Source organism: Cherax quadricarinatus, chromosome 11, assembly GCF_038502225.1.
Source record: "Cherax quadricarinatus isolate ZL_2023a chromosome 11, ASM3850222v1, whole genome shotgun sequence".
NCBI classification, from domain to species: Eukaryota; Metazoa; Arthropoda; class Malacostraca; order Decapoda; family Parastacidae; genus Cherax; species Cherax quadricarinatus.
Window position 1 is genome coordinate 4885288 of NC_091302.1, and position 23097 is coordinate 4908384.

General features: G+C 39.6%; 1 protein-coding gene across 4 annotated transcripts in view; it reads right to left on the reverse strand.

Annotated features, from left to right (window-relative positions):
* LOC128687488 (nuclear pore complex protein Nup214) overlaps positions 1 to 23097 on the reverse strand; it is a 147393-nt gene that overhangs the window by 28153 nt on the left and 96143 nt on the right. For 3 of the 4 annotated variants that reach the window (XR_011391858.1, XM_053774953.2, XM_070083914.1), the window contains one exon: positions 21205 to 21357. Coding sequence is in view for 3 of the 4 variants with exons in the window: in XM_053774953.2 (XP_053630928.2) it covers positions 21205 to 21357 (153 nt within the window). In the remaining variant the exon portion in view is untranslated. Of the gene's footprint in view, positions 1 to 20179; positions 20938 to 21204; positions 21358 to 23097 lie in introns of those variants that run through there. The other variant, XM_070083915.1, reaches the window with a different exon arrangement.

The following is a 23097-nucleotide window of genomic DNA, read 5'->3' on the forward strand; positions in this document are numbered from 1 at the left end:
ATTTCGTTTTCTAGAGCAACGCTGTAGTCCTTGATATTGTCAGGAATAATCATACCTGAGTTACCATGGGTGAATCCTTTGAAGGGAGTGGAGTTGGAGGGGGAGTCAGCCATGTTTGTTGTTGTTGTTCCCTGGGTGGCGGTGGTGAGGGGGGTTGATGATACACCGGCGTCCTGCTGGGTAGACAAGTTGAGTTCTAGGGTCCTTGCTGTTATTCTTTTATTACTGATGTTGTTTCTTCTGCGATATCCTTTCACAGTATCACTGAAGTAGATACTGTGTAGCAATGGAGGAGAAGGCTTGTTTTCTCAGAGCTTGGGTTAAGAGGTTGTCTGGCAGCAGAGGCAGTGTTTGGGTTAGCAGGGCTGTCTTCCTTAGATCTTCTAATTTTGTCAATATTTGGGTTACATTCTTAGTATTCTTGGGTCATTTTGTGGTCTATGTGGGTTCATGTAGTTGTACTTTCACTTAGGCCATCACAAGTTTTGATGAGCGATGGTTTTTTGAGGAAGAAGAGCTGGTAGGATGCTGCTGCTGTCGCTGCTGCTGCTGCCAAGTGAAGGGAACCGAATCACAGATCCAATTCCCTAGATCAAGAGCCCATCATCAGCATCAAGGAACCTCCCTTGAGGGGTGCTAGAGCAAAAGGAGGGTGTTAGTATGAACTGGTGTGCAGAGCATTGTCAGTAGGCTAACTGAAGCATTCCCTGTGTCTTGCATTCTTGTGTGTATGTCTTCAATGACACACATACATATATATACATATAGTACATACATACATATACATATAGTACAATTCTAGGTAGTAGGATGATAGACGGCACCCATCCAGGGAAGTACTACTGTCCTGCCAAGTGAGTGTAAAACGAAAGCCTGTAATTGTTTTACATGATGGTAGGATTCTTGGTGTCCTTTTTACTGTCTCATAAACATACAAGATTTCAGGTACGTCTTGCTACTTCTACTTACACTTAAGTCACACTACACATACATGTACAAGCATACATGTATGTGTGTGTATATATATACATATATATTTTTTTTTTCAACAAGTCGGCCGTCTCCCACCGAGGCAGGGTGACCCAAAAAAGAAAAAATCCCCAAAAAAGAAAATACTTTCATCATCATTCAACACTTTCACCACACTCACACATTATCACTGCTTTTGCAGAGGTGCTCAGAATACAACAGTTTAGAAGCATATACGTATAAAGATACACAACATATCCCTCCAAACTGCCAATATCCCAAACCCCTCCTTTAAAGTGCAGGCATTGTACTTCCCATTTCCAGGACTCAAGTCCGACTATATGAAAATAACCGGTTTCCCTGAATCCCTTCACTAAATATTACCCTGCTCACACTCCAACAGATCGTCAGGTCCCAAGTATCATTTGTCTCCATTCACTCCTATCTAACACGCTCATGCACGCTTGCTGGAAGTCCAAGCCCCTCGCCCACAAAACCTCCTTTACCCCCTCTTTCCAACCCTTTCGAGGACGAACCCTACCCCTCCTTCCTATCCCTATAGATTTATATGCTTTCCATGTCATTCTACTTTGATCCATTCTCTCTAATTGACCAAACCACCTCAACAACCCCTCTTCTGCCCTCTGACTAATACTTTTATTAACTCCACACCTTCTCCTAATTTCCACACTCCTAATTTTCTGCATAATATTTACACCACACATTGCCCTTAGACAGGACATCTCCACTGCCTCCAACCGTCTCCTCGCTGCTGCATTTACCACCCAAGCTTCACATCCATATAAGAGTGTTGGTACTACTATAATTTCATACATTCCCTTCTTTGCCTCCATAGATAACGTTTTTTGACTCCACATATACCTCAACGCACCACTCACCTTTTTTCCGTCATCAATTCTATGATTAACCTCATCCTTCATAAATCCATCCGCTGACACGTCAACTCCCAAGTATCTGAAAACATTCACTTCTTCCAAACTCCTCCTCCCCAATTTGATATCCAATTTTTCTTTATCTAAATCATTTGATACCCTCATCACCTTACTCTTTTCTATGTTCACTTTCAACTTTCTACCTTTACACACATTCTCAAACTCATCCACTAACCTTTGCAATTTTTCTTTAGAATCTCCCATAAGCACAGTATCATCAGCAAAAAGTAACTGTGTTAATTCCCATTTTGAATTTGATTCCCCATAATTTAATCCCACCCCTCTCCCGAACACCCTAGCATTTACTTCTTTTACAACCCCATCTATAAATATATTAAACAACCATGGTGACATTACATATCCCTGTCTAAGACCTACTTTTACCGGGAAGTAATCTCCCTCTCTTCTACACACCCTAACCTGAGCCTCACTATCCTCATAAAAGCTCTTTACAGCATTTAGTAACTTACCACCTATTCCATATACTTGCAACATCTGCCACATTGCTCCTCTATCCACTCTATCATATACCTTTTCTAAATCCATAAATGCAATAAAAACTTCCCTACCTTTATCTAAATACTGTTCACATATATACTTAAATGTAAACACTTGATCTACACATCCCCTAACCACTCTGAAGCCTCCCTGCTCATCCGCAATCCTACATTCTGTCTTACCTCTAATTCTTTCAATTATAGCCCTCCTGTATACTTTTCCTGGTATACTCAGTAAACTTATTCCTCTATAATTTTTACAATCTCTTTTGTCCCCTTTCCCTTTATATAAAAGGACTATACATGCTCTCCACCAATCCCTAGGTACCTTCCCCTCTTTCATACATTTATTAAACAAAAGTACCAACCACTCCAACACTATATCCCCCCCTGCTTTTAACATTTCTGTCATGATCCCATCAGTTCCAGCTGCTTTACCCCCTTTCATTCTACATAATGCCTCACGTACCTCCCCCACACTTACATTCTGCTCTTCTTCACTCCTAAAAGATGGTATACCTCCCTGGCCAGTGCATGAAATTACCACCTCCCTTTCTTCCTCAACATTTAAAAGTTCCTCAAAATATTCTCGCCATCTACCTAATACCTCCCTCTCCCCATCTACTAACTCCCCTACTCTGTTTTTAACTGACAAATCCATACTTTCCCTAGGCTTTCTTAACTTGTTTAACTCACTCCAAAATTTTTTCTTATTTTCATTAAAATTTCTTGACAGTGCCTCTCCAACTCTATCATCTGCTCTCCTTTTGCACTCTCTCACCACTCTCTTCACCTTTCTTTTACTCTCCATATACTCTGCTCTTCTTATAACACTTCTGCTTTGTAAAAACCTCTCATAAGCTACCTTTTTCTCTTTTATCACACCCTTTACTTCATCATTCCACCAATCACTCCTCTTCCCTCCTGCCCCCACCCTCCTATAACCACAAACTTCTGCCCCACATTCTAATACTGCATTTTTAAAACTAATCCAACCCTCTTCAACCCCCCCACTACTCATCTTTGTACTAGCCCACCTTTCTGCCAATAGTCGCTTATATCTCGCCCGAACTTCCTCCTCCCTTAGTTTATACACTTTCACCTCCCTCTTACTTGTTGTTACCACCTTTCTCTTTTCCCATCTACCTCTTACTCTAACTGTAGCTACAACTAAATAATGATCCGATATATCAGTTGCCCCTCTATAAACATGTACATCCTGGAGCCTACCCATCAACCTTTTATCCACCAATACATAATCTAACAAACTACTTTCATTATGTGCTACATCATACCTTGTATATTTATTTATCCTCTTTTTCATAAAATATGTATTACTTATTACCAAATTTCTTTCTACACATAGCTCAATTAAAGGCCCCCCATTTACATTTACCCCTGGCACCCCAAATTTACCTACTACTCCCTCCACCACATTTTTACCCACTTTAGCATTGAAATCCCCAACCACCATTACTCTCACACTTGATTCAAAACTCCCCACGCATTCACTCAACATTTCCCAGAATCTCTCTCTCTCCTCTACACTTCTCTCTTCTCCAGGTGCATACACACTTACTATAACCCACTTTTCACATCCAATCTTTATTTTACTCCACATAATCCTTGAATTTATACATTTGTAGTCCCTCTTTTCCTGCCATAACTTATCCTTCAACATTATTGCTACTCCTTCTTTAGCTCTAACTCTATTTGAAACCCCTGACCTAATCCCATTTATTCCTCTCCATTGAAACTCTCCCACCCCCTTCAGCTTTGTTTCACTTAAAGCCAGGACATCCAGCTTCTTCTCATTCATAACATCCACAATCATCTCTTTCTTATCATTTGCACAACATCCACGCACATTCAGACTTCCCACTTTGACAATTTTCTTCTTCTTATTCTTTTTAGTAATCTTTACAGGAAAAGGGGTTACTAGCCCATTGTTCCCGGCATTTTAGTTGACTTTTATATCCCCATGGATATAAAAGGAAAAGTAATAAGACCAAGAACTATTAAGATAAAATCAAAGAAAACTCAGATGAGTGTGTATAAATAAACGTGTAGATGTATGTGTAGTGTGACCTAAGTGTAAGTAGAAGTAGCAAGACATGCCTGTAATCTTGCATATTTATGAGACAGACAAAACACACCAGCAATCCTACCATCACATAAAACAATTACAGGCTTTCGTTTTACACTCCCTTGGCAGGACGGTAGTACGTCCCTGGGTGGTTGCTGTCTACCAACCTACTAACTAACTAACTAAATATATATATATATATATATATATATATATATATATATATATATATATATATATATATATATATATATATGAGAAGTTTTTACAAAGTAGAAGTGATGCAAGGAGGGAAGAGTATATGGAGAAAAAGAGAGAGGTTAAGAGAGTGGTGAAGCAATGTAAAAAGAGAGCAAATGAGAGAGTGGGTGAGATGTTATCAACAAATTTTGTTGAAAATAAGAAAAAGTTTTGGAGTGAGATTAACAAGTTAAGAAAGCCTAGAGAACAAATGGATTTGTCAGTTAAAAATAGGAGAGAATAGTTATTAAATGGAGAGTTAGAGGTATTGGGAAGATGGAGGGAATATTTTGAGGAATTGTTAAATGTTGATGAAGATAGGGAAGCTGTGATTTCGTGTATAGGACAAGGAGGAATAACATCTTGTAGGAGTGAGGAAGAGCCAGCTGTGAGTGTGGGGGAAGTTCGTGAGGCAGTACGTAAAATGAAAGGGGGTAAGGCAGCCGGGACTGATGGGATAAAGATAGAAATGTTAAAAGCAGGTGGGGATATAGTTTTGGAGTGGTTGGTGCAATTATTTAATAAATGTATGGAAGAGGGTAAGGTACCTAGGGATTGGCAGAGATCACGCATAGTTCCTTTGTATAAAGGCAAAGGGGATAAAAGAGAGTGCAAAAATTATAGGGGGATAAGTCTGCTGAGTATACCTGGTAAAGTGTATGGTAGAGTTATTATTGAAAGAATTAAGAGTAAGACGGAGAATAGGATAGCAGATGAACAAGGAGGCTTTAGGAAAGGTAGGGGGTGTGTGGACCAGTTGTTTACAGTGAAACATATAAGTGAACAGTATTTAGATAAGGCTAAAGGGGTTTTTGTGGCATTTATGGATTTGGAAAAGGTGTATGACAGGGTGGATAGGGGGGCAATGTGGCAGATGTTGCAAGTGTATGGTGTAGGAGGTAGGTTATTGAAAGCGGTGAAGAGTTTTTACGAGGATAGTGAGGCTCAAGTTAGAGTATGTAGGAAAGAGGGAAATTTTTTCCCAGTAAAAGTAGGCCTTAGACAAGGATGTGTGATGTCACCGTGGTTGTTTAATATATTTATAGATGGGGTTGTAAGAGAAGTAAATGCGAGGGTCTTGGCAAGAGGCGTGGAGTTAAAAGATAAAGAATCACACACAAAGTGGGAGTTGTCACAGCTGCTCTTTGCTGATGACACTGTGCTCTTGGGAGATTCTGAAGAGAAGTTGCAGAGATTGGTGGATGAATTTGGTAGGGTGTGCAAAAGAAGAAAATTAAAGGTGAATACAGGAAAGAGTAAGGTTATGACGATAACAAAAAGATTAGGTGATGAAAGATTGAATATCAGATTGGAGGGAGAGAGTATGGAGGAGGTGAATGTATTCAGATATTTGGGAGTGGACGTGTCAGTGGATGGGTCTATGAAAGATGAGGTGAATCATAGAATTGATCAGGGGAAAAGAGTGAGTGGTGCACTTAGGAGTCTGTTGAGACAAAGAACTTTGTCCTTTGAGGCAAAGAGGGGAATGTATGAGAGTATAGTTTTACCAACACTATTATATGGGTGTGAAGCATGGGTGATGAATGTTGCAGCGAGGAGAAGGCTGGAGGCAGTGGAGATGTCATGTCTGAGGGCAATGTGTGGTGTGAATATAATGCAGAGAATTTGTAGTTTGGAAGTTAGGAGGAGGTGCGGGATTACCAAAACTGTTGTCCAGAGGGCTGAGGAAGGGTTGTTGAGGTGGTTCGGACATTTAAAGAGACTGGAGCGAAACAGAATGACTTCAAGAGTGTATCAGTCTGTAGTGGAAGGAAGGCGGGGTAGGGGTCGGCCTAGGAAAGGTTGGAGAGAGGGGGTAAAGGAGGTTTTGTGTGCGAGGGGCTTGGACTTCCAGCAGGCATGCGTGAGCGTGTTTGATAGGAGTGAATGGAGACAAATGGTTTTTAATACTTGACGTGCTGTTGGAGTGTGAGCAAAGTAACATTTATGAAGGGGTTCAGGGAAACCGGCAGGCCGGACTTGAGTCCTGGAGATGGGAAGTACAGTGCCTGCACTCTGAAAGAGGGGTGTTAATCTTGCAGTTTAAAAACTATAGTGTAAAGCACCCTTCTGGCAAGACAGTGATGGAGTGAATGATGGTGAAAGTTTTTCTTTTTCGGGCCACCCTGTTTGGTGGGAATCGGCCACTGTGATAATAAAAAAAAATATAGATATATATATATAAATACAGTGGACCCCCGCATAACGATGGCATCACATAGCGATTTTTCCGCATACCGATTACTTTTATCGCAAAATTTTTGCCGCGCATACCGATTAAAAACCCGCTTACCGATTTTCGTCCGAGACGCGTCCAATGTGCCCTCACATGTGCCGGCCGTCCCATTGTTTACCAGCCAGCCTCCGCGGTAACATCCAAGCATACACTCGGAATATTTCGTATTATTACAGTGTTTTCGGTGCTGTTTCTGGAAAATAAGTGACCATGGGCCCCAAGAAAGCTTCTAGTGCCAACCCTGTGGTAAAAAGGGTGAGAATTAGTATGGAAATTAAGAAAGATTTTGAAGGGTTTGGGGCTAACCCTGAGAAGCCTATGCCAGTTGTGGAATCCATTGTGCCTACTTCAAAGATTAAGGAAATGTGTGCACAGTGGGTTGAACTGCAAACCTTTATAGATGAAAATCACCCTGACACAGCTGTTGCAAGCCGTGCTGGTGACTATTTCAATGACAATGTTATGGCCCATTTTAGGAAAGTCTTGAAGGAACGGGAGGTACAGAGCTCTATGGACAGATTTGTTGTGCGACAGAGGTCCAGTGACTCTCAAGCTGGTCCTAGTGGCATTAAAAGAAGAAGGGAAGTAACCCCAGAAAAGGACTTGCTACCTCAAGTCCTAATGGAAGGGGATTCCCCTTCTAAACAGTAAGAAGATAATGCTCTCCCCTCCTCCCATCCCATCAATCATCACCAGATCTTCAATAAAAGTAAGTGTCATTTAATTGTGCATGCCTTTTTCAGTTTGTGTGTATTAAAATTAACATTTCATGTGGTAAAAAAAAATTTTTTTCATACTTTTGGGCGTCTTGCACGGATTAATTTTATTTCCATTATTTCTTATGGGGAAAATTCATTCGCATAACGATTATTTCGCATAACGATGAGCCCTCTTGCACGGATTAAAATCGTTAACCGGGGGTCCACTGTATATATAATATATATATTTTTTTTTTTTTTTCAACAAGTCGGTCGTCTCCCACCGAGGCAGGGTGACCCAAAAAAAAAGAAAGAAAATCCCCAAAAAGAAAATACTTTCATCATTCAACACTTTCACCACACTCACACATTATCACTGCTTTTGCAGAGGTGCTCAGAATATAACAGTTTAGAAGCATATACGTATAGATACACACAACATATCCCTCCAAACTGCCAATATCCCAAACCCCTCCTTTAAAGTGCAGGCATTGTACTTCCCATTTCCAGGACTCAAGTCCGACTATATGAAAATAACCGGTTTCCCTGAATCCCTTCACTAAATATTACCCTGCTCACACTCCAACAGATCGTCAGGTCCCAAGTATCATTCGTCTCCATTCACTCCTATCTAACACGCTCATGCACGCTTGCTGGAAGTCCAAGCCCCTCACCCACAAAACCTCCTTTACCCCCTCTTTCCAACCCTTTCGAGGACGACCCCTACCCCTCTTTCCTTCCCCTATAGATTTATATGCTTTCCATGTCATTCTACTTTGATCCATTCTCTCTAAATGACCAAACCACCTCAACCCCTCTTCTGCCCTCTGACTAATGCTTTTATTAACTCCACACCTTCTCCTAATTTCCACACTCCGAATTTTCTGCATAATATTTACACCACACATTGCCCTTAGACAGGACATCTCCACTGCCTCCAACCGTCTCCTCGCTGCTGCATTTACCACCCAAGCTTCACATCCATATAAGAGTGTTGGTACTACTATACTTTCATACATTCCCTTCTTTGCCTCCATAGATAACGTTTTTTGACTCCACATATACCTCAACGCACCACTCACCTTTTTTCCCTCATCAATTCTATGATTAACCTCATCCTTCATAAATCCATCCGCCGACACGTCAACTCCCAAGTATCTGAAAACATTCACTTCTTCCATACTCCTCCTCCCCAATTTGATATCCAATTTTTCTTTATCTAAATCATTTGATACCCTCATCACCTTACTCTTTTCTATGTTCACTTTCAACTTTCTACCTTTACACACATTCTCAAACTCATCCACTAACCTTTGCAATTTTTCTTTAGAATCTCCCATAAGCACAGTATCATCAGCAAAAAGTAACTGTGTCAATTCCCATTTTAAATTTGATTCCCCATAATTTAATCCCACCCCTCTCCCGAACACCCTAGCATTTACTTCTTTTACAACCCCATCTATAAATATATTAAACAACCATGGTGACATTACACATCCCTGTCTAAGACCTACTTTTACCGGGAAGTATTCTCCCTCTCTTCTACACACCCTAACCTGAGCCTCACTATCCTCATAAAAGCTCTTTACAGCATTTAGTAACTTACCACCTATTCCATATACTTGCAACATCTGCCACATTGCTCCTCTATCCACTCTATCATATGCCTTTTCTAAATCCATAAATGCAATAAAAACTTCCCTACCTTTATCTAAATACTGTTCACATATATGCTTCAATGTAAACACTTGATCTACACATCCCCTACCCACTCTGAAACCTCCTTGCTCGTCCGCAATTCTACATTCTGTCTTACCTCTAATTCTTTCAATTATAACCCTACCGTATACTTTTCCTGGTATACTCAGTAAACTTATTCCTCTATAATTTTTACAATCTCTTTTGTCCCCTTTCCCTTTATATAAAGGGACTATACATGCTCTCGCCAATCCCTAGGTACCTTCCCCTCTTTCATACATTTATTAAACAAAAGTACCAACCACTCCAACACTATATCCCCCCCTGCTTTTAACATTTCTGTCATGATCCCATCAGTTCCAGCTGCTTTACCCCCTTTCATTCTACGTAATGCCTCACGTACCTCCACCACACTTACATTCTGCTCTTCTTCACTCCTAAAAAATGGTATACCTCCCTGGCCAGTGCATGAAATTACCGCCTCCCTTTCTTCCTTAACATTTAAAAGTTCCTCAAAATATTCTCGCCATCTACCTAATACCTCCCTCTCCCCATCTACTAACTCCCCTACTCTGTTTTTAACTGACAAATCCATACTTTCCCTAGGCTTTCTTAACTTGTTTAACTCCCTCCAAAATTTTTTCTTATTTTCATTAAAATTTCTTGACAGTGCCTCTCCCACTCTTTCATCTGCTCTCCTTTTGCACTCTCTCACCACTCTCTTCACCTTTCTTTTACTCTCCATATACTCTGCTCTTCTTATAACACTTCTGCTTTGTAAAAACCTCTCGTAAGCTACCTTTTTCTCTTTTATCACACCCTTTACTTCATCATTCCACCAATCACTCCTCTTTCCTCCTGCCCCCACCCTCCTATAACCACAAACTTCTGCCCCACATTCTAATACTGCATTTTTAAAACTATTCCAACCCTCTTCAACCCCCCCACTACTCATCTTTGCACTAGCCCACCTTTCTGCCAATAGTCGCTTATATCTCGCCCGAACTTCCTCCTCCCTTAGTTTATACACTTTCATCTCCCTCTTACTTGTTGTTGCCACCTTCCTCTTTTCCCATCTACCTCTTACTCTAACTGTAGCTACAACTAAATAATGATCCGATATATCAGTTGCCCCTCTATAAACATGTACATCCTGGAGCCTACCCATCAACCTTTTATCCACCAATACATAATCTAACGAACTACTTTCATTACGTGCTACATCATACCTTGTATATTTATTTATCCTCTTTTTCATAAAATATGTATTACTTATTACCAAATTTCTTTCTACACATAGCTCAATTAAAGGCTCCCCATTTACATTTACCCCTGGCACCCCAAAATTACCTACTACTCCCTCCATAACATTTTTACCCACTTTAGCATTGAAATCCCCAACCACCATTACTCTCACACTTGATTCAAAACTCCCCACGCATTCACTCAACATTTCCCAGAATCTCTCTCTCTCCTCTACACTTCTCTCTTCTCCAGGTGCATACACGCTTACTATAACCCACTTTTCACATCCAATCTTTATTTTACTCCACATAATCCTTGAATTTATACATATAATATAATATATATCCATGGGGAAGTGGAATAAGAATCTTTCCTCCGTAAGCCATGCGTGTTGTAAAAGTCAACTAAAATACCGGGAACAATGGGCTAGTAACCCCTTTTCCTGTAAAGATTACTAAAAAGAATAAGAAGAAGAAAATTGTCAAAGTGGGAAGTCTGAATGTGCGTGGATGTTGTGCGGATGATAAGAAAGAGATGATTGTGGATGTTATGAATGAGAAGAAGCTGGATGTCCTGGCTTTAAGTGAAACAAAGCTGAAGGGGGTGGGAGAGTTTCAGTGGAGAGGAATAAATGGGATTAGATCAGGGGTTTCAAATAGTTAGAGCTAAAGAAGGAGTAGCAATAATGTTGAAGGATAAGCTATGGCAGGAAAAGAGGGACTATAAATGTATTAATTCAAGGATTATGTGGAGTAAAATAAAGATTGGATGTGAAAAGTGGGTTATAATAAGTGTGTATGCACCTGGAGAAGAGAGAAGTGTAGAGGAGAGAGAGAGATTTTGGGAAATGTTGAGTGAATGCGTGGGGAGTTTTGAATCAAGTGTGAGAGTAATGGTGGTTGGGGATTTCAATGCTAAAGTGGGTAAAAATGTGGTGGAGGGAGTAGTAGGTAAATTTGGGGTGCCAGGGGTAAATGTAAATGGGGAGCCTTTAATTGAGCTATGTGTAGAAAGAGATTTGGTAATAATTAATACATATTTTATGAAAAAGAGGATAAATAAATATACAAGGCATGATGTACCACGTAATGAAAGTAGTTTATTAGATAATGTATTGGTGGATAAAAGGTTGATGGGTAGGCTCCAGGATGTACATGTTTATAGAGGGGCAACTGATATATCGGATCATTATTTAGTTGTAGCTACAGTTAGAGTAAGAGGTAGATGGGAAAAGAGGAAGGTGGCAACAACAAGTAAGAGGGAGGTGAAAGTGTATAAACTAAGGGAGGAGGAAGTACAGGCGAGATATAAGCGACTATTGGCAGAAAGGTGGGCTAGTGCAAAGATGAGTAGTGGGGGGGTTGAAGAGGGTTGGAACAGTTTTAAAAATGCAGTATTAGAATGTGGGGCAGAAGTTTGTGGTTATAGGAGGGTGGGGGCAGGAGGAAAGAGGAGTGATTGGTGGAATGATGAAGTAAAGGGTGTGATAAAAGAGAAAAAGGTAGCTTATGAGGGGTTTTTACAAAGCAGAAATGTTATAAGAAGAGCAGAGTATATGGAGAGCAAAAGAAAGGTAAAGAGAGTGGTGAGAGAGTGCAAAAGGAGAGCAGATGATAGAGTGGGAGAGGCACTGTCAAGAAATTTTAATGAAAATAAGAAAAAATTTTGGAGTGAGTTAAACAAGTTAAGAAAGCCTAGGGAAAGTATGGATTTGTCAGTTAAAAACAGAGTAGGGGAGTTAGTAGATGGGGAGATGGAGGTATTAGGTAGATGGCGAGAATATTTTGAGGAACTTTTAAATGTTAAGTAAGAAAGGGAGGCGGTAATTTCATGCACTGGTCAGGGAGGTATACCATCTTTTAGGAGTGAAGAAGAGCAGAATGTAAGTGTGGGGGAGGTACGTGAGGCATTACATAAAATGAAAGGGGGTAAAGCAGCTGGAACTGATGGGATCATGACAGAAATGTTAAAAGCAGGGGGGGATATAGTGTTGGAGTGGTTGGTACCTTTGTTTAATAAATGTATGAAAGAGGGGAGGGTACCTAGGGATTGGCAGAGAGCATGTATATTCCCTTTATATAAAGGGAAAGGGGACAAAAGAGACTGTAAAAATTATAGAGGAATAAGTTTTACTGAGTATACCAGGAAAAGTGTACAGTAGGGTTATAATTGAAAGAATTAGAGGTAAGACAGAATGTAGGATTGCGGATGAGCAAGGAGGTTTCAGAGTGGGTAGGGGATGTGTAGATCAAGTGTTTACATTGAAGCATATATGTGAACAGTATTTAGATAAAGGTAGGGAAGTTTTTATTGCATTTATGGATTTAGAAAAGGCATATGATAGAGTGGATAGAGGAGCAATGTGGCAGATGTTGCAAGTATATGGAATAGGTGGTAAGTTATTAAATGCTGTAAAGAGTTTTTATGAGGATAGTGAGGCTCAGGTTAGGGTGTGTAGAAGAGAGGGAGACTACTTCCCGGTAAAAGTAGGTCTTAGACAGGGATGTGTTATTTAATATATTTAATATATTTATGGTTATTTAATATATTTATAGATGGGGTTGTAAAGGAAGTAAATGCTAGGGTGTTCGGTAGAGGGGTGGGATTAAATTTTGGGGAATCAAATTCAAAATGGGAATTGACACAGTTACTTTTTGCTGATGATACTGTGCTTATGGGAGATTCTAAAGAAAAATTGCAAAGGTTAGTGGATGAGTTTGGGAATGTGTGTAAAGGTAGAAAGTTGAAAGTGAACATAGAAAAGAGTAAGGTGATGAGGGTGTCAAATGATTTAGATAAAGAAAAATTGGATATCAAATTGGGAAGGAGGAGTATGGAAGAAGTGAATGTTTTCAGATACTTGGGAGTTGACGTGTCGGCGGATGGATTTATGAAGGATGAGGTTAATCATAGAATTGATGAGGGAAAAAAGGTGAGTGGTGCGTTGAGGTATATGTGGAGTCAAAAAACGTTATCTATGGAGGCAAAGAAGGGAATGTATGAAAGTATAGTAGTACCAACACTCTTATATGGGTGTGAAGCTTGGGTGGTAAATGCAGCAGCGAGGAGATGGTTGGAGGCAGTGGAGATGTCCTGTTTAAGGGCAATGTGTGATGTAAATATTATGCAGAAAATTCGGAGTGTGGAAATTAGGAAAAGGTGTGGAGTTAATAAAAGTATTAGTCAGAGGGCAGAAGAGGGGTTGTTGAGGTGGTTTGGTCATTTAGAGAGAATGGATCAAAGTAGAATGACATGGAAAGCATATAAATCTATAGGGGAAGGAAGGCGAGGTAGGGGTCGTCCTCGAAAGAGTTGGAAAGAGGGAGTAAAGGAGGTTTTGTGGGCAAGGGGCTTGGACTTCCAGCAAGTGTGCGTTAGCGTGTTAGATAGGAGTGAATGGAGACAAATGGTACTTGGGACCTGACGATCTGTTGGAGTGTGAGCAGGGTAATATTTAGTGAAGGGATTCAGGGAAACCGGTTATTTTCATATAGTCGGACTTGAGTCCTGGAAATGGGAAGTACAATGCCTGCACTTTAAAGGAGGAGTTTGGGATATTGGCAGTTTGGAGGGATATGTTGTGTATCTTTATACGTATATGCTTCTATACTGTTGTATTCTGAGCACCTCTGCAAAAACAGTGATTATGTGTGAGTGTGGTGAAAGTGTTGAATGATGATGAAAGCATTTTCTTTTTGTGGATTTTCTTTCTTTTTTGGGTCACCCTGCCTCGGTGGGAGACGGCCAACTTGTTGAAAAAATATATATATATATATATATATATATATATATATATATATATATATATATATAAATATATACACACCCCTTTGGGTTTACTTCTATTTTCTTTCTAGTTCTTGTTCTTGTTTATTTCCTCTTATCTCCATGGGGAAGTGGAACAGAATTCTTCCTCTGTAAGCCATGCGTGTTGTAAGAGGCGACTAACATGTCAGGAGCAAGGGGCTAGTAACCCCTTCTCCTGTATAAATTATTAAATTTATAAAGAGTAACTCTCATTTTTCTTTATGGGCCACCCTGCCTTGGTGGGATATGACCGGTTTGTTGGAGAAAAAAAAAAAACACATACAATGCCTTCACATTAAAGGAGGGGTTTGGGATATTGGCATTTTGGAGGGACTTCTAAACTGTCACATCTGAATGCCTCTGCAAAGACAGTGATAATATATGAGTGAGGCTAAAGTGTTGAATGATAATGAAAGTATTTTTCTTTTTGGGGATTTTCTTTCTTGTTGGGTCACTCTGCCTCTGTGGGAGGCAACCGACGTGTTAAAAAAAAATACAAAATATGTGTTAATTGACTTTTATGTTATCGGTAAGGCTTCAGGTCAACAGTAGGCCATTAGTAGTTACGTTTTTGAGGAGTCAAAAGTTATACATGGATTTTCAACTGTGCATGGGGTCAGCTCCTCTAATCTCTGCATTATTCAAGGGTCAACTATGCTCCTAAATTCTGCCCATATATAGTAGGACCGTCGTATCCATAAGTCCGATGTACCCTGGCCCAAAAATAATCCTTAATTTTGCTTAATAAAGCCTACCCACCAACCTTTTATCCACCAATACATAATCTAACAAACTACTTTCATTAGGTGCTATATCATACGTTGTATACTTATTTGTCCTCTTTTTCAAAAATATGTATTACTTATTACCAAACATCTTACTACACATAGTTCAATTAAAGGCTCCCCATTTTCATTTACCCCTGGCATCCCAAATTTACCTACTACTCCCTCTACAACATTTTTACCCACTTTAGCATTGAGATCCCCAACCACAAGTACTCTCTCACTTGCTTCGAAACTCCCGACGCACTCACTCAACATTTCCCAAAATTTCTTTCTCTTTCTCTCTCCTCTACACTTCTCTCTTCTCCAGGTGCATAAATGCTTACTATAACCCACTTTTCACATCCAACCCTTATTTTACACCACATAATCCTTGAATTTATACATTTATATTCCCTCTTTTCCTGCCATAACTTATTCTTCAACGTTATTGCTACTCCTCCTTTAGTTCTAACTCTGTTTGAAACCCCTGACCTAATCCCATTTATTTCTCTCCACTGAAACTCTCCCACCCCTTTCAGCTTTGTTTCACTTAAAGCCAGGACATCCAGCTTCTTCTCATTCACAATATTCACTATCATCTCTTTCTTATTATTCACACACCCACACACATTCAAACATCCCACTTTGATGGTTTTCTTCTTTTTCTTTTGCTTGTTCAGTAAGTGTTGTTTAAGCTGCAGTTAAGAGTTAAAGTGTTCACTCAGTTCATTCCTTGCTATATTTTCTTTCCTTGTAAACTGTATTTTCTTGTGTGTGTAATTTTTTTTTATTATTGCACATTGACTCATTTTGCAATAATTCTTGTGCAAGCATTGTGTTGTCATTAAAATTTTTCTTTCAGAAAATTTGTGTAGTGTTGTGCAGTACTTTTGATTAGCAATTGTTATTTGCAGTATTGCTACAGTTTATTTCAGTGCAGTTTCTCATGCTCTGTTCTGTGCATAATATTTTATTCTTTGTGTGCCATTTTCTTTTCTTTTAGTGAATTGTTACCCAGTTTGTTTTCATTTTGTACAAGCTTTATTGAGTCCAATTTAACATTTTTTGATTGATTCATCATTTTATTGTTGAATTTCCCTATTGCATTGAGAGTAAAGACAACTCTCTGCACCATTCATTCGATTTTAAAATAAAGTTGAGCAAATTAGATTTGAGAAAAGTACAAGTTCTCTTGATTTTCAAAGTGTCGTTTATTCAGTTGAGTATTTTCTTGTGTGAGTTTCCTTGCTTACAGTGTGACCTGTCAATTTTTAATTACTTATGCAGAATAGTTAAGCATTTTCTTCCCATTTAAGCTCACTGTGTTGTGTGTTCCTCGGTTACATTTTCTTTTATTCTTTCTATTTTTTTTTTTGCCTTATGCACTTGAGTAAGTTCTCTGAGAAGATGTCCCAGTCACTTTTGAATGTTCACTTAGTGTATCATGCCAGTCAAAGTCAATATGAATCAGTCCACAGTACCAGTATTCCCTTACTGTCTGTAATACAATACCTAGCCCCTGAGCAATGTGTTAGTTCTCACAGCTTGTATCTGAGATTTGTTAAAGTGCTGCGAAATGTGAAGTTCAGATTAAGCCCCTACAGATCCGTGAATTACTTATTAACGTAGCCGAGCGGTCAGGCACTAGTAATACTGTCACTCCTGTCTGGACTCCAGCCACAATATCGTGCACGCAGGAGAGTGATGAGACTACTATCCTTGCGATGGCGACTTGTTCAAGTACTCGTTCCTTCCCAGGGGACGCTTTGAGAAGAACTTTACTTGCAACGAGTTATGCCATCTCTTGCTGATGCCACAAGCCGTTGCAGAAAGACGTTTCTTTGGCTAGTGTACTCACTTGAATGTTGCTGTTGTCCCTTGTGTTCCAGATGGTGATCCCATCCTAGTTGACAGTAATTCGTGCAGTGTAAGAAGTTATTTCTCGAGTAACTTTCACATGTTGTTAACGTTTGTAAGTGAAGTTTCTTCATAGCTGATACCTTGTGTCACTGTGTGCGACTCAGATCGAATATCAGTATTGTTCACCGTGCTCATATCTTTTTCCCTGTGTTTGCAGTGAGAGATAGTAGATTCTTTCTCCCTTGCTCATATTGCGTGTTATAGCGTTATTTTTTCAACCGGGGAGAGTCATCCACTCCACCGAGTTTGTTCATTCCTCCAGTAAGAAAGAGCCGATCCCTTGTGTCCTGGTGTGATTCGATTCCTGCTCCAGGAAGATCTTATTCTTACTGTGAAGCCACCAGCACCCATTAGTGACTTTGTAATGAGCCAAGAATTACTGTATCGAATAGTCGAGTTGAGTACTCCTAGCAGAAGAGTTAGTAATTTCACAGTCACTAGTGAATGTAGCTGTATCTTTTGTAGATACTCATTCAGATCGTCCATGTAGCTGTATCTTTTGTAGATACTCGTTCAGACTGTCCTCAGTCAAGGCATGTGTTAGCCATTGCAGAGGAATTCGATCCTCCCAGAGATAATCATTCTGCATACGTAAACCTTGCCCTCGCAGAATTGGGTTTAGATGTAAACAGCCTGTATAATTAGATGTCAGAGATGAAGGAAATTGTCAACTGTGTGTTTTGTTATTAACTGATCAGTTTTTCAGGAATATTTTTTTTTTTCGTGTTCACGTTCCCTCCGTATTCTGAGAATTTGACAGTAATGATCTGAGTGTGCACCAGATGCCTTTGCTGTTAATTTCACCTTGTATATATATATATATTTATTTCCTCAGAATCCGTAGAGTGCATGAATACAGATCGATTAATCAATTCCATTCCATATTGTACAATGATTTGTTCTTATAGTTTGTAATGCATTACGTTAAAAGTGATTACATTAGCACCCATTACGTAAAACTCATTTTGTTAACATCCAGTATGATACCATCCATTAGTTCTAAGATATATATGAATTTGTTATTGTATAGAATCAGCCCAGAACCACCTGCCTGTTCAGCCTATAGCATAGTAGTGTATGTCGAGACGACATACGTAACATGACCGAGCTGTCAGCATAGTTGCTGATCCCCTTATATGTGTTGTATAGCGTATCATAGTACCATCCATGTGTTTATATAGAAGATCCCTTAGGCCTGTGACTGTATGACATCACGAGGTACAGCTTGAGGCAGTGAGACGAGCTACCTCGGTCTCACTCGACGGACCACCTACGAACAGGCAAGAACACAGCAGGCCCTGGCTCCCACCTCTCATCCACAGTGTGACAATATATAGTGTTACCATCCAACAAGGTGTTTACCTTCAACCCTCTGATCTCCTTACCGAACCCCACACGACAAATTACACTATGTATATTGCAACCCCTGAATGGGTCACAATGTATATAATGTATATTACCTGTTCATATAATTTTATATTGCTTATATTTGTGATATTAGCTAAATCGTAAATACATATATTGCTTTATATTATTATTTGACTAGGTAGTAGGTTGGTGGAGAGCAACCACCCAGGGAGGTACTACCGTCCTGCCAAGAGAGTGTAAAACGAAAGCCTGTAATTGTTTTACATGATGGTAGGATTGCTGGTGTCCTTTTTTTCTGTCTCATAAACATGCAAGATTTCAGGTATGTCTTGCTACTTCTACTTACACTTAGGGCACACTACACACACATGTACAAGCATATATATACACACCCCTCTGGGTTTTCTTTTATTTTCTTTCCAATTCATGTTCTTGTTTATTTCCTCTTATCTCCACGGGGAAGTGGAACAGAATTTTTCCTCCGTAAGCCATGCGTGTTGTAAGAGGCGACTAAAATGCCGGAAGCAAGGGACTTGTAACCCCTTCTCCCGTATAAATTACTAAATTTAAAAAGAGAAACTTTCGTTTTTCTTTTTGGGCCACCCTGCCTTGGTGGGATACGGCCGGTTTGTTGAAAAAAAAAAATTATTATTTGACTTAGTTATATTATTAGGTAGGATGTAACATTTATATATTCAGTGCTCATAGTTCGAGTGTTAAGTAGCTGACAGCATTGTCTAACTACTGTAGTTTTCACTTCACTTGTTTCGCTGCCGGCTTCTGTGTTGCTGGGTAGCAGCAGTCCACGAAGAGTCACGTGATCGGGGGGGGGGGGGGGTGATCCGACCTCACCTGGAGGGTGTCTAGCTGGCCTGCGCTAGTCTGTTTGATGTTCTTCTAACAAGACGTCCCTCTCCAGCTCTCTGTTGCGGGCTCTTATTGGAAGATCGTCTCTGTCGCTTTCTTGTTGTTGGTTCTGTGTAACTGTTCACAGAACATAGCCTAGACTTAGTGATTTTCGACGCTGTACTGAGGTTGTATGTCTCATAGACACTCTGAGAAACTCAGGTCCTGCGCTGTAGCTTCTGACCTAATTTGTACTGGTATCTGTGTACTGTCACAGTCGGGGATTTTCTAATGCTGAACTTAGATTCAGTAGTATGGGAGTTTTGTGACTTTTGTGAAGGATCTGCAGACGGTCCCTACTTAGTGTCGTTATATTATCTCCTTGTTCCTGATTCTGTGTCGCTCTTGCTTGTTACATTTCCGTTCGGCTTATCAGCCGTTTTATTGTTTAAGCAAGCTGTTCTGATTGCCAGGTTGGTCAAGAAGTTAGTTTATGTGAGGACTTTTAGTCAGTCACTGGTTAAGTCTAGTTGAGTCTTGAGACATAGCAAACTACTTAGAGCACTTACACACATACACACAAACTTGTATATATTTGTACTATGTTATTAAATGCTAACAATGTACCAGACGGTACTTAAAAGCCATAAAGATGTGATATATGCCTTCAGCACAATACTACTGTACATGAGAGAAGTGTAGGAATTTGTATCCTATATTATATTCAATTGATTACTCTAATTTACTTTGATATTATACACCAAGACAACTTTTAATTTCTTTATTTAGTAGCCTACCAGTTGTAATCCTGAAGCACTATTGAATCTTACTAAATTCTAATGGATAATTGGACCAGGATACTGACTGACTATTTGTTACAAAAACCCAGTAACAGGCTGAATGATAGAAAGGCAGTCCTTTCTAGTATTCACTGGAGATCTCTATGCTTATTAGATATTGCATTTTTTGTAACAATGTATAACTGTCTTTATGTGCACCTGTGAGATAGAGACACAGATAGACACACAGAGACAGAGATAGATACAGACAGACAGAAGGATATAGAGATAGCCAAGGCAAATCAGCCAGCCGGCCAGCCAGCTGGCCACCCAACCAGCCAGCCTGCCGAACACGTATTACACATGTTCCAGAATTGCTTCTCTTTATTTAGAGCATACGTTATAGAACATTCTGGCAGGATGGCATTACCAATGGTATCAAAACTGAAAGGATGTTACACACTGGTCATTATCGAGGTTTTTGATATTTTCTCTCTCCTGTGAGTGATGACATATCTGAAGCTTGCTTGTAACTTGGATTTTGGCTTGCAACTCAAAGCGACGGCTCATAACTCGGAAAACTTGTAAGCTGGGGCACTCGTAAGTCAAGGTACCACTGTACAGGCTTTTGTCACTGTTGCAGTTGCCCATGCCCTCCACCCCCACCCCTCTGAGAACTACACACGACCACACAGCCTAGCAAATTCCATGGAAGGGACATGGAGACATGCTGGTCCGAGCTAGGTTCAGGAGGCAGCTGTTGTGACACACGACAGCTTGATGTTCCCTCGCCTCGCCCAGTCCTGCACCTGAGCCCAGGTCTGCTTCCTGCACAGGTCCGATATATATAATTCTTAATCAAGAGGAATCACTAAATTTTGAGGGAAGAGGGAGGCATTCAGGTTCAACTCAAGGAAGGAGAAGATAAATCCAGTTCCTTGGACAAAGAGCCCCTCACCAGCATGAAGTCACCTCCCATCACAAGTATTATTATTATATTCATTGGGAAGCACTAAAACTATAAGGGTCACACAGTGCCTGTGAAAGCTTAACAATTATGGCATTATCTGACCAAAAAATGCTTTTGCAAATTACCTGTTGGACTCTGAGGAGATGTCACCCCAAATCCACTTTGAGCAACTTGCCCAGTAGCAGATGTGTTGTTGCTGTTGCTGGCACTGCTAGTAGTGTTTCCAAACACACTGCTTCCAAACACACTGCTGTTTGTACTTGAACCTCCAAACAAACCTGTGTCACAAAAGAAAATTATCTAAATATTACAGGTGTCCCTTTATAAAGATTCATTTTAACTGAATTCACTATTATGCAATGTTCAATGATTTCTATTGTTAATTCTATATTGTATATGCTTTCTACAGGCATTGTGTGCAATCAGTATGGTTCTTAACCCTTGCAGGGTCGATAGGCCTTCTCAGAGATTTGTCCTCAGGGTCGCCCAAATTTCAAAAAAAAAAAATCTTATAAAAAGATAGAGAATCTTTTCCCGATCATAATGACACCAAAAGTATGAAATTTGATCGAAAACTTACGGAATTATGCTCTCGCAAAGTTAGCGGTCTCGACGATGTTTACGCACTGGCAATTTTGCCCACTTTGAGCCCTATTTTCGGCCAATTCCAGTGTACTAGTCGACAAAAATCATAGCTATTTTGCTAGAACTTCATTTTTCTATAGAATGAGTACAAGAAATCACCCATTTACTGATTTCAACTATCCAATACAGTGGTCAGAATTTAGCAATTTTGCCAATTTCACACAAATTTCAAAAGATGCCAATTTCCGAATAGGGTCCAGAATAAACAAGAAAGACATTCCTGGCACTAAAATAACATTTTCTCTGTTCATTAGTCACGTCTCAAGGCCCCTCTTACATTCTTTAGCTTTCCACTTTGAATTTTTATTCTCACAAAAAATAGAAGATTTACTGTTATGCAGACTATTGCATTAGTGTAGAAATGGTATAAATAATATCAGCGCACTTGTGAAAAAATATTAGACTCACCAGTTGATGTGCATTGGATGCATAGCATTATTTGTTTACTTCTGAACTTTGGTAAAAATCGAACATTTCTGCTAATTTGAGCTCAATTTCAAGGCACTTTTCATTGTAAAACCAGTCAAAATCATCTCAATTTCTGTAATATGTCTTCCATTCTATAAAATGAGACCAGGAAAACTAGAATACAACAATAAATACCATACGAAAATACAGTGCAAAGTCGCTGTTTTAATCCAAAAACACGGTCAAAGTTTTTTTTTTTTCATCATGCACTGTGTGCTGCAGGATTTTTTTTATATCGTGCACAATAACCACATAGACCCATTCTTTCATATGTAGGCCTACCAGCTTTCTCTCATTAGATTTGAGGGCGCTAGAATTTAGGCGTACTAGTACGTCAAAAACCCTGGTGCGTAAGCCATACTAGTACGGCCGAAGCCCTGAAAGGGTTAAGGCACACTGAAGATACTTGTTATGGATACATAATGTAATTATTTATGGGTTGACAGAGCCCACTTTGTAGTTTCCAGTATGTATTCCTGCTCTCAGCCTATACAGTGGAGTGCTGCTGGGGCTTGTGGAGTGAATTTTTTAAGCAGAGTTAAGAATATTCCAAGTTTGCTTAGAAAACAATAGTGTACAGGATGTTAGAAATACGTAAAAGCAACCTCATAAGGACAAAAGAGGAATTTTAAAGAAGGAAGAACATTAAAAAAAGTTGGAAAGAATAAGACAATTACTGGTGTCTTATTCTTTCAGCTTTTTTAAAATTTTCTTTTAAATTCCTTTTTAGTTCTTTTGAAACTGTTCTTATTACTTCCAAGCATCGCAAGAATCGGCTTCACTTTCTCTGTGTAAAGGACGGTTGTGTTTTTACTGTACATTTGCTACTGCAATAATTTAATGGGTCTAAGTGCCATATTTATAAATGAAGATGTTTATAATTGCTCTAGGTAGTAGGTTGGTAG